Genomic DNA, 17,881 nt, shown 5'->3' on the forward strand with positions numbered 1-17,881 from the left:
CAGGTTTACAAATGTTCATTCTAGTAAGTAGTCCAAAATGCAGTATTGTGGCACGGTAAATTGCAAACCTGATTGTAATGTAAACGTATAAAAATATAAACATAGATGAATATGTTTATCCGTAAATAGTTTACTATGTTTAAATAATAGCAAATATGCACAATAAACCTTTAGCCTGATTTGAATGAGCAAAGCCCCTTTCTGTCAAACACATAAAGTGGAGACTGACCGAAAGCAGCCACCCACAGCTAACCCCAGTGCTGAACTGGAACTCAAAAGAGATTTAGATTTGACCACCAGCTTTGCCAGAGATTTTCTATGGGACTAAGGCAAGCAATGCTGTCTCTGGGACTCAATGCAGGGAATGCAAGGGTCACTGCTAAGCATGCATGCTGAGCCATCAAAGACTGGCAGAGGGAAAAAAGAGATTTACATTTCCTCAGGGCAAAAAAGTAGTCACTTGATCAGTCAAATACAGGAGATAGCAGGTGTTCTAACAAAATAAATCGTGTCTCAAAGGAAGTGAAATAATGATCATTTTAATTCCTGGTCAAGAACAACATACACTATTTTCTGTCTAGACCCCCTGAGTGGATGAGCGCTCCCATGCACCAGGTTCCCTTTCTCTAGTTCTAATCAGAGGCATAAAGTATGCAGAAAAAAAGAAATCCTGACCAGAGACACTGATTTCATCTCAGTATGTACAGATTAAGCATGGGTTTTGTTTTATTTCTTGTCTTCAATAAATATTTGCAACTATGCTGTCTGTTTTGGACACTGTAACTAAACCCCACAGTGCACAAACAGGAACCTGGGGGTTACAGGGTGTGTTTGCGTTTCCCATTCACAAGACAAAGTGAAGAACTGATGTTGTGGCACCAAGAGGAAATACATCCCAGTCACAAGCAAAACAGCTCTCTAGCCTGCAGTGAAATACAGCGGTACGCGCTTAGACCTGTGCATTTTTTCAGACTTGGTGAAAACTATTGTTCCGTAAGCTATATACTTCTCAACTAGCAGCTGTGTATGCATCCGGACAGACACCTGACTGAGCAGCAAAAAGGGATACAATCAGTTAATCAAGTCCTGTATAAGTATTGGTATGTGCTGCAAGCTGCATAGATCTTACATAGGAAAGCTGATTACTGTTCTACCAGAACTCAAAACAGCCTTAGGGTTAGGCAGTCATACTTCTAGGAAGTGACTGTGTGGCACCTGCAATATTTTGCAGAATGCGGTGCCCACTGTCACAGAAGCAGTCGACAAAATTCCATTAACATTGCCCCCCAGTTGTCTTACGGCCCCTTTGCTGTCCCTTTACCATAGGACAGAGGAGGCAAAAATACCAGCTGTTTCAACAAATCTATTTCATCATGGCATAACCAAAACAACTGATACAGAATGAGCTGTCACTGGTTAACACATTTGGAAGACCTACTTCAACTTTGGGCTGAAGTTTCCAAATGGTGAAAAATGTCTTCAGGAAAAAAAGATCAAGTTCCCTACTTTGACAACACAGGATTACATTTGCAGGATTTAAAAGCAGAATTATCGCTATTTCTTCTTTCAACTACTTGCAAATTGGACTTTTTGTACTTGACTTTTTTTTTCACACACTTGCAAAATTCAGAGGTACCCCATGAAAATCTGAGTATGAATACCTGTTTTGTACAGATAGCTTCCACTAATGCACAAATCTCCTGCAATGACACAATATTAAGCATTGCTCATTAATCCTAATTTGCCTTTCTAGAAATAGCACATCATTCATTTGTATTATGTACACGATGTAATGGTGTTCAGAAAGGATTATTTACCACATACAAATTGAAAGAGCAGAAATCCACAGTATCAGCTAAACCACCATATCCACTCTATTTAGTAGTTATTTTGAAAAACTGAATTTTAAATAATTTTATTATATGTTATTTGTAAAAGTAACCATGGCAAATTATGTTGAGAAATGTATCTTTACTAGAAATACACTGGATGGGGAAACTGCGTTAACCATCTGTGAAACTATGGACGAAATAACAATTGCATAGCAAATTTCCTTCGGTGCTAAATCAGGTATATAATGAACCCAAATTTTCATTAATAAAAGAAGCCAAAGTGTGGGTAGCTTCCACAGTAGAACACATAAAAATACCATTTCACAGTAAGCGCATAAACATCTAGTAAACTAGTAGGTTGGCAGGGGGGGAGTACTGTAATTGAAAAATGTTTTAATTTTTCCAAATATATATGCTTTCTTTACTCAGGTTTGGGTTTTCCTTTGTTTTTAAGTGAATTATCAACATAATCATAAAAAGTGTACAGAAGTACTCATTACTATTCTTTGCCTAGCACATTTATGTCTCCTCGCTTAGAGAAGGTAACTGACTGCTGCCATATTCATTCAACACCACTAGAAGGTGCTCCTCTGTCGAAAGATAATTATTTCTGTCTGAATTGCTTCTCAAAGCTAATTTTCCTCTGATAACTGTGGTTCTGGCTAGTTGTTTACACAGACTGTAATTGCAACAACCACCCCCGTTATACAACAGCAGGACCTCAGATGCTATAACCATTACCACAGCATGAGAATAACAGATGTTACCACACATTTTCTCGATAAATCCAAACCCCAGCTGAGCAGGACTCCAGTCAGTTTTGCTGGAAGGAAATGCTGGAGGCATGGAAACCATGGCGGAGCTGGCATATTGTAAAGATAAACAGTTTCTGTAAGTTTTGGAATCATAGACTCATAGAATCATTTAGGTTGGAAAAGACTTTTAAGATCAAGTCCAACTGTAAACCTAACACTGCCAAGTCCACCAAACCCGTTCCTGGAGTAACTGAGGGCAGGATGCATACCTAGGGAGACATTTGCATGCTTGTCTGAAGTCTGAAGGCAGAAGGAGAATCCAACAGCAAAAAAAGCTGTAAGACAACCCTACAAACATAAGCATATGATCTACATCAATTCCACACCAACAGTATCAGGACATCAAACTGCATCTGGAAATTCAAGGATCAATAATTCGTATTTCATACACAATCTTGTACGAGCCTCAAACAAGTTAATATTTGGTTTGATACCCAGAAGGGCACTCTGATAACCCCTGGGTACACACAGGCTGCCTCTGTAAGCTCTTTGCATATACAATAAAAACCTTAACTGAGAGCTGAAATGGCTCTTATAATAATTTTATAATTGCTTTTATATTTTATAACGATCTTATAATTGCTTTTCTAATAAAAAACTTCAGCCTGCACAACATCTGAAGAGTTTTAAGTTTTGTGTCATCTGGGATTGGGTAAGATTTTGGTAAGAAAAGGGGAAAAGAGGATGGACTGACCAGCTAGGGTGAGATTCTGACTCTTAGCTGTAAACTTTGGCCAAAGTCTGAAAGGGACCACCAAGGAACACAATGTCTGGGCATACTTTGAGAGCCTGGATTTCATCTGCTCTTTTAGCCCAGACAACAGTCACTAGAAAGGATATTTTCACTGAGAGGGGGTGAAGTAAGAAAGTCACCATGCAATTCAAACAGTTTAAATCATTAAAAACGACGGTCAGCCCTCAGGGAAAAGCTTCCTGCTGGTAAGGAGACACGCACGTGGCCTTTCCCAAATTTCAGTATCACATAGGAAGCAAGCACAGTATAGTCCTCCCCTGGAGAACCTTGCAGGGGCCAATGCAAGAGGGAAGCTAACTAAGCTTAGAGACTATTCAAATAGAATTTGATTCACCAAACAGGTCTGAATGATCAAAATTGAAATAATCAAAGAGAAAGGTGCTGGTGAACTGTTCTGGATGCAAGCCTCTTCTACCCACCTCTATACGTTAATATGGCAAAAGACTATTCCCTGGGAAGTGTGATGCTACTGTGGAAAAGAATTCTACCTCTAAAGTGTATCTGTCCGCTCTTAGATGGATGATAATTTATATAGTTCAGGATCTAAGAAAAAGAGAAATAATAAGACATGTCAATGATGCAGCTTTCAGGTCCAGAATGCTTTACGTGCAGTATGACCATTCACAGCATCTTAACCTTCAAACAGACAAAAAAGGAACCCTACACCCTGAGATACTAGTGTCTTAACAAGGCACAGACACAGAAAAGTACATGTTTCTTGTTTCCTTGTGATTATGGAATGCTTCCTTGGTTTTGCTGCTGAACATTTTCAGCTCTTTCAGAGGATGATCCTTTCCCTCTCCGAGTAAGGAATTCAGACCTCTTCAACAGAGTCAAAAAAGTCTTCACTCATTTTGAAGTTGCGTTTATTTTTGGAGTATCTTATTAGGCAACATTCAGTACATCTTTTATGTATTAAAAAATAACCATAAATCTTGTCTTGAGGCATTCACAATAGTCACAAAATATCCACTGAGACTCCTTTAGACATCCAGTTATAAAGGAGTTCAACTTCAAATCGTATGAATTATTCAGCCGCAAAGTCAATAGTGCCTTTCATAGTGCCAAAGACACCTAAGTAACACTGACATACTTAGTAATACACTTGCTCTTCCTTCTCTGAGGTAGTGGTCTTTGAAGGACTTCATCTTTCCATAATACATCACACCAAGGAAATGGCTAGAACAGGCTTAACTTGCTTCGCTCAACAAGACAGAAGAGTGTAAGATGGCTTTATGGCATGTTTCTTGAGGGATAAAGTTTGTAAGTATTAAAATAAAAAAGAGGGATTTAATATAAACTTACATAGAATACACCCCTGTGTAAATAACGTGTAAATTCCTACTCTTAGTTTTGGTCTTCTACTGTAACTGTATCAGGTATCAATCTGATTTCCAGGGCACTACCCACAGGAGAAGATGAGTGAAGAACTTGTGCTCTGCAGCAAATAGGGCAACTGTTCCAGGGGAGAAGTCTTGTCTGGAGTAGCTGATCTATGGAGAGGAACTTGTACAGTATCAGTGGAAACAAAAGAACAAAAGTTTATGAATTACCACCAGAGGACACAACACCAAATGAGAGTTTTGCAGCAAATGTGTGACAAAACCATAACATTTGAGATGAAAAGCATTTTGGCTCTCTATAGTTGGCAGAGTGCTGAGGATAAGAGTTTTTCAGGTACATTGTAGGCCAACCCTGCCCAGGCAGCAGTGCTGCAGTGTACCTTGGCTCTGAAACGACCACTGATGCCTGTGTTCATTCTGGTATGTGCCACTAGCATGGCAATCAGAAACACAGTCTCAAGAAAAGTTTGGGGTTTTATCTGTAGCCTAAGAGATGGAAATCTGTAGATATCCCCAAGAGAGCAGTACTCGCGTTTTACTGCTTTAATTTAGACAGGTCATACAGAAGTGACCTCCAATTTAGATAAAAATTCCTCCACCTTTGGCTGCCACAGAGAGGAGGCACATGAGATGTGCATGGCCCCAAACTACTTCAAAGTAATCTAAGCTGGTATGTACCAAGAACATCAAGCAAAGAGGAAGGCATGGAAAAAACTATTTGCAAAGACTTTACATTCTTATTTGCTATATGAAAGTGATACAAAATTGAACGCTGTGCTAAGCCCTGCATTCCCCAGGTCAGGAACTCCACAGGAGCTCCACATAAAATACTAGATCTCAGTTTCTCCTTCACTTTCTATACCTCCAGCTCATTACACTGCCAAGAGTGAATTAAGATCCATATTTTTGTCACTTCCATCTATGACCACAGATTAGCAAGGCAGCTAGGATATTTGTGGGGTTTTATTAATTAAAGCTGTGATCTCTCAATTTTTAGGCCTTTTCCCTTTTTCCCAAGTAAACCAAAATTGAATATTGTTGCTGTTCTAACTCTCTAGGAATATTTTACTTGATCCTGCCTCATCCCTTTACTCTCTCCCTGCCATAATTCTCATTTTCATAATTTTTTTAGCATGTTTGACTTTGGTTGAATACTGTACAATTTTAGTTTCTTCTTTGTTTTAAATGAAAGATGGCTTCATAGTAGACACACATTGCATCCATGTCCCAGAAATAGAAAACATTATTTAACATGTGCATAAGTGAGCCTACAAAGCTCTAAGCAGCTGTCCACTTTGAAAGATCATACCCAAGTGTTGCAGATGGAAGGTGAATTCAAGGCATTTTAAAAGACAGAAAGACCTCAGCAGAAGAATCTGCCTCTTTTCAACAAAAAGTTTGGTTTTAACCACTTTATTTTTTCTGGACTTCAGACAAACAGCCAAACCCAACAAATTTCCCAGTAACTTAACAGAAGTAGGAGGATGGAGTTGGTAAATTTGGGGGTTTATGAGTTTATTTGAGAAGGATTTCCTTCTTAGTAACAGATAGGCTGGAATAAAGACTACTGCTAACTACGTTTATAATTTGTCTTCACAATGACTATCAAAGGCATCTAAAAATAGACATATTTTTGTTTGAATTCTTAACAAATAGCAAGGGGCTGGGAAATTATTCTGGGAGTTACCAGTACAGTCTACCCTATTCCTATACCTTTACCTCAGCATCCACAGCGGGCTACTGTCAGGTATGGAGCCAGAAGCATCACTGGTTTAACCTATAAAGTTTGTAATATTTTAACAGCTTATAGATCATAATACTAAATAGCTGATAATCACATCTAAATCAGGTACTTTGCTATAACTTCTTCAATGGACAAATTTAATATGCTAAAGATAATTTTTTTATCATTCCAGGTGATTGATAGATGTATCTATCAATGCAGATAAGGCAATGTGCAAAACATGAAAACATGGTTGTAGCTTGTGATTTTTAACTCATGTCTTAGTAAATAAATTTTATGCTGCTTTATTTGGATATATAATCTAAGAAATCTTAAATTCTTGCTTTGCTGAGCTTAAAGGAGGACACCACTTTAAACATGTTAAATGTTTTTGGATATTTATACCAAATAGGAAAACACTCAGCATTTTTCTAATTATCACTGTCATCGTTACAATACCATAATAACCATCATTAAATTACCATCAGCATTTTTACTTGAAAATTTCAAAATAAGAGTCTTGCTCCCAAACACCTATGTAGTCATCTGGTCCAAGGCTGTGCTGCAGAGATGCTGCTGCTGCATGACTACACAAAGTGAAAGTCAGTTCTAATGAGGCCTTCACAACAGCACCAAGGAACCATTACATCCTGGTGCTTGGGCAATAACAACTGAGGGCTATTTGTGAGTTAGATGTTACAGCATTCCTAAAAGGTAGGCATGTGATAGATGATGGAACTGACTCTTGCTTAGGGCTAAAATGCAGCTGTCTCTGGAGTGAAACATGGTAGACAGGTAAGAACATCTCACCTTACTTAGAAAACAAAGGAAATTGTAATGCTTTATCCAAACCAAGCTTTGAGAAAATTTGCATGGAAAGTCCTTTGTTTGTAAATGCTTCACGTGATCATTGCTTCTTCCAATGAGTTACTCAGTACTTACTGTTCATCTCTCAGTTCACCTTGCTCTGTGGCTCTGCTGCTGCCTCTACCATGATGCCCAGTCTGCCCCTGGAAGGCACCTGGGAGAGTGTGAATCTTCAAAGCAGAAAGGTTTCTGCTGTCCCTTACATCCCCTGGCAGGGGCTATTCAGTGGGGAACACGATAGTGCCTCTTCTGATGAAAAGAGAGGAAGAAGAAAGCAGAAAACTCTGTTTTCCAGCAATCTAAAATAAGGATATGTGCCTCATCTGTTTCAGGAATCACATTTAGAAATACTTTGTTACTGTCCTACCTGTCTCGTAGGGAACAATTACTGATCCTTCCTCCTCAAAAGTCACTCTGGTTTGTAAGTACATTTCCAATTATGGGGGTTTTTTTTGCCGTATTCAAGATTTCTGTAAGAAATGCATAAGCCACACTTACTATTTACTAAGTAGTTCTCAGATTCTGAGAATGTATTCAAAGTGTTTTAAAGCCCAGAATGTTGGGGTTTATTTCAATTTGGAACGAAAAGAAAAAACATAAAGGAAATACATAACTTTATAAAGCAGACGCACAGGCTGACTTGGAGTCCCAGCACAATCACACAAAGAAAAATACTGTCTGGTACATGAAGGACCTTCATGTCACTCTCACAGCCTAAGGGAGCCTTTGAAGGGACACAGCATGACCAAGGAGATCACGTTCTCCTCGGGGCTCACCATCAGGCACATGGCAAGGTGATGTCCCACACTCACATCCTCTCCATCTCCTCACTGTATGGAATAAGGATAGAAGAAATTTGCCCCTGCACTATGCCCATCGGGCTGCTTCTGCTAGGAATAAGCTCACTTCTATTTCTGAAATCAAGGAACAAAGACATATTATTCCTGTAAGTGGCAGGCATCATTCCAAACTCCACTCCCAGTCTCAAATGGGAAGAAAAGTCTGAAAGTCACATCAAAAAGATCAAAACACAGAGATGATACATCAATATGAAGTAGCAATGAACTTATTTTTAGTTTTCAGTCACTGGATGCTAAATACTCTCTAGAGCCTTCCCGTTACAGATAATGACACATGTAGCTCTTCTCGCAGTCTCAAGCTGCTGCTTGGGGAATGGGATATGCACCTCCAGCACAATCAAAGCTTTCACTGAAGACAGAATAATCTTTTTGTAGCTACTACGTGTATCTCTCCAATTAAAGTCTATAATTTACTACGGAAAGGTAACACGGCATGAGACTGATTCCACAACTAGCGCTAAGAGGAGACTCGATGGCAGTCTTCTCATCGAACCTCAAGAGAGGAAGCAGTAAGATGTTAAGGCTCTGCTGAAAAAACAAGAGTAAAAGAAGAAATTAGGAGGTCACTTGCATGCTTTTCATTTATATTTGAAAGGTCACTTGTGGTCTCCCTCATGAATGATGTAGAGTTTATTTTAAACTGACATCTTAATTACTGGCAATGTGCCAGAGCTGGAATCTGATGAGCCTGCACTCATTCAGTGGCTGGCTGTGAGCTTCTCCCTTTTTATGTTTTTTTTTTTTTTTGTTGAGGATTCTGGCTCTCAGAAATGCTTGCTCACAGTCATTTGCGCGTTATTATTAGCAAACTTAGATTGTCCCCTTGGCACACATTTTGTAGGACCAAAATAATCTTATTGTATTGCTTCAACATTTTACTGGAAACAAAAGAGGTGAATTGACTGTAAAGCAATCACAGTAGACCTTGAATGCCTCCAACAGCATTAACTTGATTATCATCATTGAAATTCATACTCAACCAGCTCTTGAAGACAGTATTTTTTTACCGGTTATCACATTAGTTGCTTTCTATTAAGTCATCAATGGAAAAGAAAAAACATGAACAAAGTTGCTGAGTATTAAGTGACAGATCTTACTGTAATGTAAAATACAGAGCTGACAACAAAAAATATGTTCTATCAATCAGGTTAGAATTTTTATGCAAGTATTGCCATACACCCATCATTTGTTCTTACAGATGGTGGCACAACTGTTCATATAACTACTACCAAACAAGAACAGGAAACAATCTGGCTGAAAAACAACCATGCAAAAATGTTATCACGGGGGGGGGGGGGGGGGGGGGGGGGGGGGGGTGTCTTTTTTTTTTTTTTTTTTTTTTTTTTTTGGCAAAGCAGATCACATTTGGTTCATTAGTTGTTGCACAAGCACCACTATGAAAGTGATATGCCACAGCAGTACTAGCAGCAATATCACAGCCCAAATTTTATACTAACTTGGCCCCTAATATATCAGGATATTAATTAATCACATACGTGCTATTGTACAAATTTATCCTGTTTGTCACCTGCATAACAGATTCACTTTTCTTAAGTAGTGCACTATCATCCTCTTTTCTTAAGTAGTGCACTATCATCCTGACTAAATCCCATTCTGCCTAAATTCCTCTTGCAAACTGCATATATTCATTGCTTCAGTTGATACACACTTTAACTTTCAGCATAAAGGCAGACACAAGAGTCTGTTTGTAAGAGGTTTGCAACACCCTTTTAGAGCCTTCCTGGTAATATGTTTGACAAGAAGAGTCATGCTTTCAGACAACAGGTCCTCAGTGGGTGTTTTGTTTGAAACTGTCTATCATGAAATTGGTCCCAACATGGCACTACTGTCCATTAAAAAATTTGCAACATTGGTGTATACCCACAGCTCAACACATTTCCTATAATGACTGCTGTATTTATTCACTCCAGTGTCTACAAAGCTCAGATTATCATTTAATTCTAAACAAACTGCATACTGTGAACATTTCTAAGAGGGCAATCCATCAAACTGCACATTTATTCAACAGTTCTAATTTGTTTGCAGTATTATGATGATTCCCATTTTAATAAATACGGCTTTAGTTCTATATATCTTGTTTTCCATAATTTTTTATAACACATTACATATTTACTTTCCATCCACATAATTTAGAAAGGAACTTAAGAAATATAAACCTAGGCACACTCATTGGCAATTCAATAAAATCCAGTCTCTGCAATCACAGGCTTTTAATCAGATTTTAGTATGTCTTTAGAATCACTTAGCATCAGAAAAATGGGCAGGTAGACACATGCATGTTTTGTAGTAAGTATGTTTTTAAAAATTGATGTGTCTAATACGCAGCACAAACTAGGGATTACTACACATGGAAAACAGCCAAAGCGAAGATGCTGGACTGAAAAAAATGTTATTATTTTTCCAGGTATACTTCCCATTCATTTATACTGCTAAGAGTCTATTAAAATTAAACATTGTTTTAAATTTACATGATAGACCATATTTATATACATTGATGCAAAACACACGGTTTGAACATTGGGCCAGAAAACTTGCCACTGAACTCAGAACTTGGGCCTGAGGATGGAGTGCTGCAGCTGTGCATACACTGAGAAGATGCAGATTAAAACATACATTTTCTACACACTAAACACTGCTAATTTCCAGACAGTGACTCAGAGCAATATGAAAAATGTGCAAGAGTTTATTCAGGAATTAATCTTAAGTTGGAATTTAAGGTTTGAATACATTTTCTGAATGCATAGCGTCATCAAATGGGGTCAGTTTGTAAGCTTTTTCTGCTTTTAATAAAGCAGAAAATAAATCAAGAAATCTCTAAGTACATGCAAAGAAGTTACCACTTTTCCCTGCCTCAAGTAACTCCCTCATGCAGAACAAAAAAAAATAACAAGTGAATGTATCTTTATTTTTTATTTCCCCAAGCTTCCAACATTCATCTATGACCATTCATTTTCCCTTGCAAAAAAAAAAAAAAAAAGCATGGCGGAACACAATACCTAACCAAACAGAAGATATGCTTAGTGATGAATCAAGAGAATATAGTGGATAACAGCCAAAAGACAATTTTAAAAGTCCATTTGTTCTGACCATATGCTGTAAAGATATAAAGAATGTACTAGATAAAGGCTGTTTTCCTTGGAAATATTTATCATGGGAGATGTTTATCACATGAAGTAAGTTATTTCTTGACTGAAGGGCAAGAAATGTAACCGTTTTCTAATCTTGTTTTAATTCCAGAGCACTATCTTGAAGGAGTGCCTGAAGAGGTAACTGTTCAAAGGTTGCAACGAATATTATCAGTGGAAAACATCCCACATGTCCTCTAGTTGAGATCTCTACTTCTCAGCCATGTAGTTTACCTAGCCCATTATCTCTCTATAAACTCAGAGAGATGAAGACTAAATAATGTTTCCAGCACCCTTCTCCTTCCACTTTTAGAAACGTAAGATGCCTGAAATTGTTTCTATTATTTTTATAGTTCATGACATTCACGGCTATCAGATGACACTGGCTGTCACAGACAGTAAACTGTATTACAACATAGTTGTAGTATCTACACTATTTTTCTAGTTCATATGCAAACTCAGCAGCAAGAAATACAGAAGAGAAGGGACAAAAGAGCAGGAAGGGCACAGAGAAAGAAAATCCTTGCCACTCTTCTTCCATCTAAAGTGGGATGTGCAGACTAATCCTTTTCAATTTCAATTTGCAGCCTACACTGTGAGCCAAGATCTGACGGGGAAAGATTGACTGGTGCTATTTGGTTTCCTGACTGCAAGAAGTTAATACACAGACCACAAGAAACAACCAGACACAATTTCCTCTACAAACATAATTTAGCAGGGAAAAAATAAGTACATGAACAAGGATTAAAAAATAGAATGGTTCAAAGTAATTATGGGGGGGGGGGGGGAAGATTAAATAGAAAAAAAAATTTACAGCAGCAGCAGCTACTTAAAAAGGGAAATTAAAAACAATAAAGGGGTGAATTCACGACGTGCTTGATGCCAGAAGATCCAGAGGGCATGCTCATTGAGGATCTCAACAAAAGGCAGTGAAGACATTAAGAGTGGTAAATGACTGGCAGGAAAGGTTTCAGCACGGGCTGTACAAAGCTTCCAGAGACCCAGAGACACTCAAGCCATAAACCCCCACCATCATGTCATCTATGTGATTGCTATCCACACCAGCTAGTTTACAGCTAGCACGGCCACATCAATCAGCAGTACAGTCAGCTCCTCAGCCACACAGACTGCCATCTGCTCGCGGTGTATCACAAGCAACAGCATATTTCCCCTGACACACTGCGTGGGCACAGTCCCACGGCACTCGAGCCAACACAAGGTAGGGCTGCCGTGACCCCGGGCTATCTTGGCTGCACAGTCCTCAGCCGTTGAATCAGCACCGGCGCTCAAGCGAACACGTCAGTTCACGGAGGTGCTGTTAGATGACAGCAGAAGCAACTGGTTTTCCATGGGATGAGCTGCCTGAGCTGACTCGCTGCTCCATCGCATTAACAGCAGTGCTGGCTCGAGGGAGGCACCAAAACAATGTGGCTGGGGTTAGGAGGGTGGGACTGTGGCAGATCTACATTGGCTCAAATTGCCACAAAACTTAACGTGCAGCAACTGGCCTCAAATCGGATTGTACCTATACCCATACTGGTCCCCCAGACCATAACCAGAAACATCATAAACCAGCACTGCCATCAGAGGTAGGAACCTCGTCCCTGTTAGTTTCCTCCCAATGCTGATCTCATCTTTGTGCTGCCACTGACATCAGTATGATCAGAGATATGATCCTCACAGAAATAGAAGATGGGTAGGGCTCATGTGGGTAAGTTCCCTATCCTGTTTCACTGAGCAACTGCGCAAAAGCATGAAGCAGCAGACACTGAAGTCTGGGCACACCTTCTCCTTTTGGCAGTAATGCTGATTCAAGCCACTTTAAAATTTATGCTCAGCTAGGTTCTATCTATGATATACATTTATAAATCCCGAAGGAATTATCATAATAACCCACCTAGACAGAAGACAGAGAATTACTCTGTAGTCAGACTAGGACATATTCCCCAAAAGAAATACTCACGTCTTGATGAAGTCACATCCTATAACAACTTGTTCCACTGATTATCAAGCTTTTCAGATAAAAAAATAAAAGTGCTGGCAATTTGCCACTTCCAAGCACTGGACCTTGCAATACATTTGCTGGACTGAAGGTTCTGTCCTTCAAGTCAAATTTGAGCAAGTCACCCACTAACCTTCCCTTTATCCTCTCAAACTCTCACTGTAGAGCTTATTTTCCAATTTTATCATCAGCTTCATTACTTTTCCCTAACCTTCTTGAATTTAACAAAAAATTCCTCGATTGTGAAAGCCAGAACTGAAAACGTTATTGTGACAGTGCTTGTTCCAGAGCCCAGGAATCAAGGTAAAATGTTGTCTTTATGGGGACATTTTAGATTTACTATTACATTATGGTAAAATGTCCACCAAATAGCCATCAAGATGCTCAACTATTTTTCAGAATAAGTGCTTCAAGAGAAATCTGTATGAAAAAAAAAGTCTCTTAATGTGGCTTTGCTAGTTCATTCATTGACATAACAGCTTTACATGTGATTTATTGAAACAATAGTGGCTCTCTCTCTATCTTAATAGAACAAGACAGACTAAGGAAATGGCCTATCGCTCATGTGCTTCGAGGTGTTCCAGTAACCATCCATCCTGCAGTCCTACCAGTACAGGAATACCGGACTAGTCCACCTAGACCAGCAATGACACACCTAGAATCAGCTGTTCAAAAAAAAAGCGCAGCTGGCAGGAGTGAAGTAATCTTCTCCATGATTTCTACTTATGTCTAAAATTTAGAGACAGCCTTCAGCCCTCAGATGCAACATTTTCTACATCTACTACATGACTCAGTTAAGACATCGACAGGTATTTTTATATCTCTGTATGTTTACATCTAAATTCTCAGTCTGAGAATTTAATTCGGGGTCATTCCATTCCTTTCAGTCAGCTCACATGCAGCAAGTTCCCCAGTTTAGTCACATCTTGTGTACGAAAGCCTTTACTGTCATTTTTTTTTTCCATTTCCTACTTTTCTATTTCACTGACTCACTCTTGTACTAAGAGACAGACAGGTCCTGCTTCTCTAGAATTCCTGTTTTCACGTGGGAGCTCTTCAGCACAGCTCTGCTAATACTAATAGCCTCTGCTTCCACTTACGTGACTTTTGGTGACAGGTAGTCTTGCTGCCCCAAGGAACAAAGCCTTACCTGCAAACTGCTGAGAAAACTACGTAAGATTCAAAAATTGGTTTTGAAGATGCAAAGGAGTGTTTTCATAATATTGAAAAGCACTGGCCTCTCAAGTGTTTTAAATATGTTGACTTTCACTATTTTTAGCTTTTTTTGACTGAAATTGTTGTAAATTATGTTCACAGAAGTAGACATGGCATTAATTTCCACAGTGATGTAAGCTTTGAGGTACCGAGTTCTATACAGCTCTAAACAGTTGAAGCAAAGCTTACAAAAGCAAAGGTTACAAAATTGCAATGAGCAGAAAGCTAAGAGAAGAAGTCAAAAAGCCATTATCAGGAAGTCAGTAGGTTCATCAGGTAACTTACCAAACAGGCGCTGATGGAAGAGAAATTTCCCAGCTATCAGTCCTGTGAGAATGGCAAGCAGCCACAGAAACACCTTCAGAAATATCCAGCCTCCTCCTTCAGGGTATTTATTTGTTACAAAGGAGAAACAATTACCAACAACAATAACATTGGCTTCTGTCTGACTGTGAGATACTGGGTCCTCAGCAAATATTAAGAAGTTAAAGAAGATCACTAAGTAAGCCACAACTAAGCGAGACCACGGGTGCTGGAAGTAGTAGCGGAAGTCTTTATCCATCCTCAGATACTGCAGAACTGTTCTTTGCCTGTATGTAAAGACACAAATGCACAGTGTTATATATACCCAGAATTCTCACAGCTTAGGAGATACCTGCACACTACAAAAGTAAAATCACTGTAACCTTCTCAACAGTGATAATTTTAACACTTCAAGCTTGACAAGCAAGGAAAAATTCAATCAAAAGATACTGTTAAATGCAGATAGAGAAAACCTGGAACTTCTGCCCATTCCAATGTAAAAATAACAATCATATATACATTATAGCACAGGAATTTTAGTCTCAAACATTTGTATACTATCTCTTTAAAATTACAGCTCCATAACGGGGCATGAAAATACAGTGTGTAAGAACATGACAGGCTACGTGAAAATCAAGAGTGCCTTTCCAGTTGCATTCCAAAAAATAACAACACAGATTTCACAAATATTCATGCTAAGCCTAAATTGAATCTTTTTCCTTATAGGAAAAGGACGGAATAAGCCTGTAAATTCAGTGCCGTCACCTACTGCCTCACCTCCTGGAAGCAACATCAGAAACTTGTTTATATGAAGGAACAACATGATGGGAAAGTTGCTAGAATCAATCCTTGCAGGTCAGGGAAGTCTGTGGAAATCTTTTCATTGACTTCAGGGAGTAACCCCTATAATTAAGCATATTTTCAAAACCAGAAAACAGAGTGCCCTGAGCACAGACTGTTTTGTATGAATACAAAAAATGTATTTTGAAACTTGCCTACTTATGAAGTACTGCTATGGAAAAACGCAACCGAGCATGGTTAACATTTCAGTTGTTTGCCATTTTATTTCTTTTTCTTTTATTCACAACCAATTAGTTGTTTCATCTTGTTGAACCACTTTGTATGTGTGAAGATACAAAGCCTTTGTGTTGTGGAACACCAGAATTATTCAAGGGACACGGTGTAGGAAGAAAACAAGAAAAAAAGAGTATCTATTAATATTGCTATATTGCTTGTTTATTACAGCACAATCCTTGAAGGATACAGTGTACTAAACTGAACAGTACAGATCTGTGTAAATGTCAGATGCCCGGGGGGTGGGGTGGGGGGGGGTGGGGGGGTAGGTGTGGGGGGTGGAGAACAAAAAAAACACCAATAAAATCAAACCCAAATCACAGCTAAAGACCTAAACGCCAATCTTCTTGGACTTCTAAGTATCACTTTGCAAACTTATAAATGGTTTGAATAACAATGTCTCCCTTTAGGTAGTCACTTCAAAATGACTTCGCTCTATAACCAGCTTTGTATTTGCAAACCTGCAAGGAATCCTGTACCCATTAAATCAAAAGAATAGCAGAACCTCTCAGCAGATTCAGACGTGTTTGATAAATAATAAAAATGAATAATGCCTCATTATGCATAAATTACATATGAAAAGGAGAAAAAACACATATAGGGAGTTAAAAAGTTGCCACAAGGAAGTGTCAGCCCTTTGAAAACTTTAGGAATAAAGGGATTTAAAGCAAGGGTCATTGGCCCAGCAGCCTAAAAAAATATCACTCTGGGGAGATTAAACCACCTTTAGAGCCACAGGGATGCCCAAAGCTCTTCTATGTTCTCCTTTCCGTTAACGGGAGCGAAAGTTTTAGCATTTCCTTATGTGTATGAACCATCTTTAAGCCCGAATGGGGCTGGAGATAAACAACTGTATGTCCTGAAATCTTTGGCAGCTGCCGGACACCGGGAGTTACCGGACACCCCCCTGAAGAGGCAGCTCTCCGGGGGGCGCTTTACAGCCCAAGCAGCCCCTGCGTGCAGCAGCAGCGGGGCTACACCGCTCACCCACAGCCCGCTCCTCTCCACGGCCCCGCCACAAACGCGGGTGCCGCGCAAACCGCCCCGCACGCCCATCGCAACCTGTTAAAGCCCCCCGCCCCCCTGCCCGCGGCAGAGCCCCGCGTTACCCCGCGCAGCTCCGCCGCCGCCCCGCCGGGGCACACGGCCACGGGCCCCCGCAGCGCCGCCGGGCCGGGGCCGCCCCACTCACCGGGCGCGGTGCTGCTGCGGCGCGGCTCGGCGCCTGCCGCGGTGCGGCTCTCAGCCGCGGGCGGCCCCGCTCCGCTCCGCTCCGCTCCTGCGCTGCGCTGCGCTGCGCGCCGGCAGCTGCCCGCGGCCGGCAGGGCCCCCCCAGCCCCTGGGGCGCTGACAGCGGCGCTGGCGCTGCCGCGGGTCCCGCCCCCCGGCCGCCGCGGGGAGGGAGCGGCTGCGGCGGCGGCGGCGGCGGCGGCGGCGGTGGCGGTGCCCCTCCTCTCCTCTCCGCTCCGCTCCCGGGCGCGGGCGAGCGCCGGGGGGGGAGCGCGGCCGCGCCGGCCCCGGCAGTGCCGCAGCCGCGGCGGCAACGGGCGGCGCCCGCTGCGGCAGGGTCCCGGCGCCCGCGCCTGTCCCTGCCTGTCCCTGCCTGTCCCTCCCCCGCAGCCTGCCAGCCAGGGCCGAGGCGTGCGCGGTATTCCCGCCGGTGTCTTGATCCGCCCTGGGAAACGGTGGCCTGCGAGCCGCGGGGGCTAATCCAGCCGGGGGAGGTGAACGAGGCCGGAGCAACACTCAATTCCCACCGCTCGGACTTCAGCACTAATTAGCTGTAGAAAATTACAAATACGTAAAACACGGGTCCAAATCTAGAGATGAATTACCCCAAAGCAAAAGCACAGGGTTGGCAATAACGGCCGGATCCCTGGGGAAGACTTAGGAAAACCCTCATGTTGGGGGGGGCGGGGGGGGGGGGCAGGGAGGGCAGTACCCGTT

General features: G+C 41.0%; 1 protein-coding gene across 1 annotated transcript in view; it reads right to left on the reverse strand.

Annotated features, from left to right (window-relative positions):
- Window positions 1-17,346, reverse strand: part of TMEM117 (transmembrane protein 117) — a 220,397-nt gene extending 203,051 nt beyond the window's left edge. Inside the window, exons 1-2 of the mRNA XM_037390367.1 lie at window positions 17,127-17,346; window positions 14,843-15,147 (exon numbers count right to left, since the gene is read on the reverse strand). Of these exons, the coding sequence (XP_037246264.1) occupies window positions 14,843-15,119 (277 nt within the window). The 5' untranslated portion in view covers window positions 15,120-15,147; window positions 17,127-17,346. The remainder of the gene's footprint in view (window positions 1-14,842; window positions 15,148-17,126) is intronic.
- Window positions 17,347-17,881: the final 535 nt, after the last annotated feature.

The sequence above is a fragment of the Falco rusticolus genome, chromosome 5, assembly GCF_015220075.1.
Source record: "Falco rusticolus isolate bFalRus1 chromosome 5, bFalRus1.pri, whole genome shotgun sequence".
Taxonomy (NCBI): domain Eukaryota; kingdom Metazoa; phylum Chordata; class Aves; order Falconiformes; family Falconidae; genus Falco; species Falco rusticolus.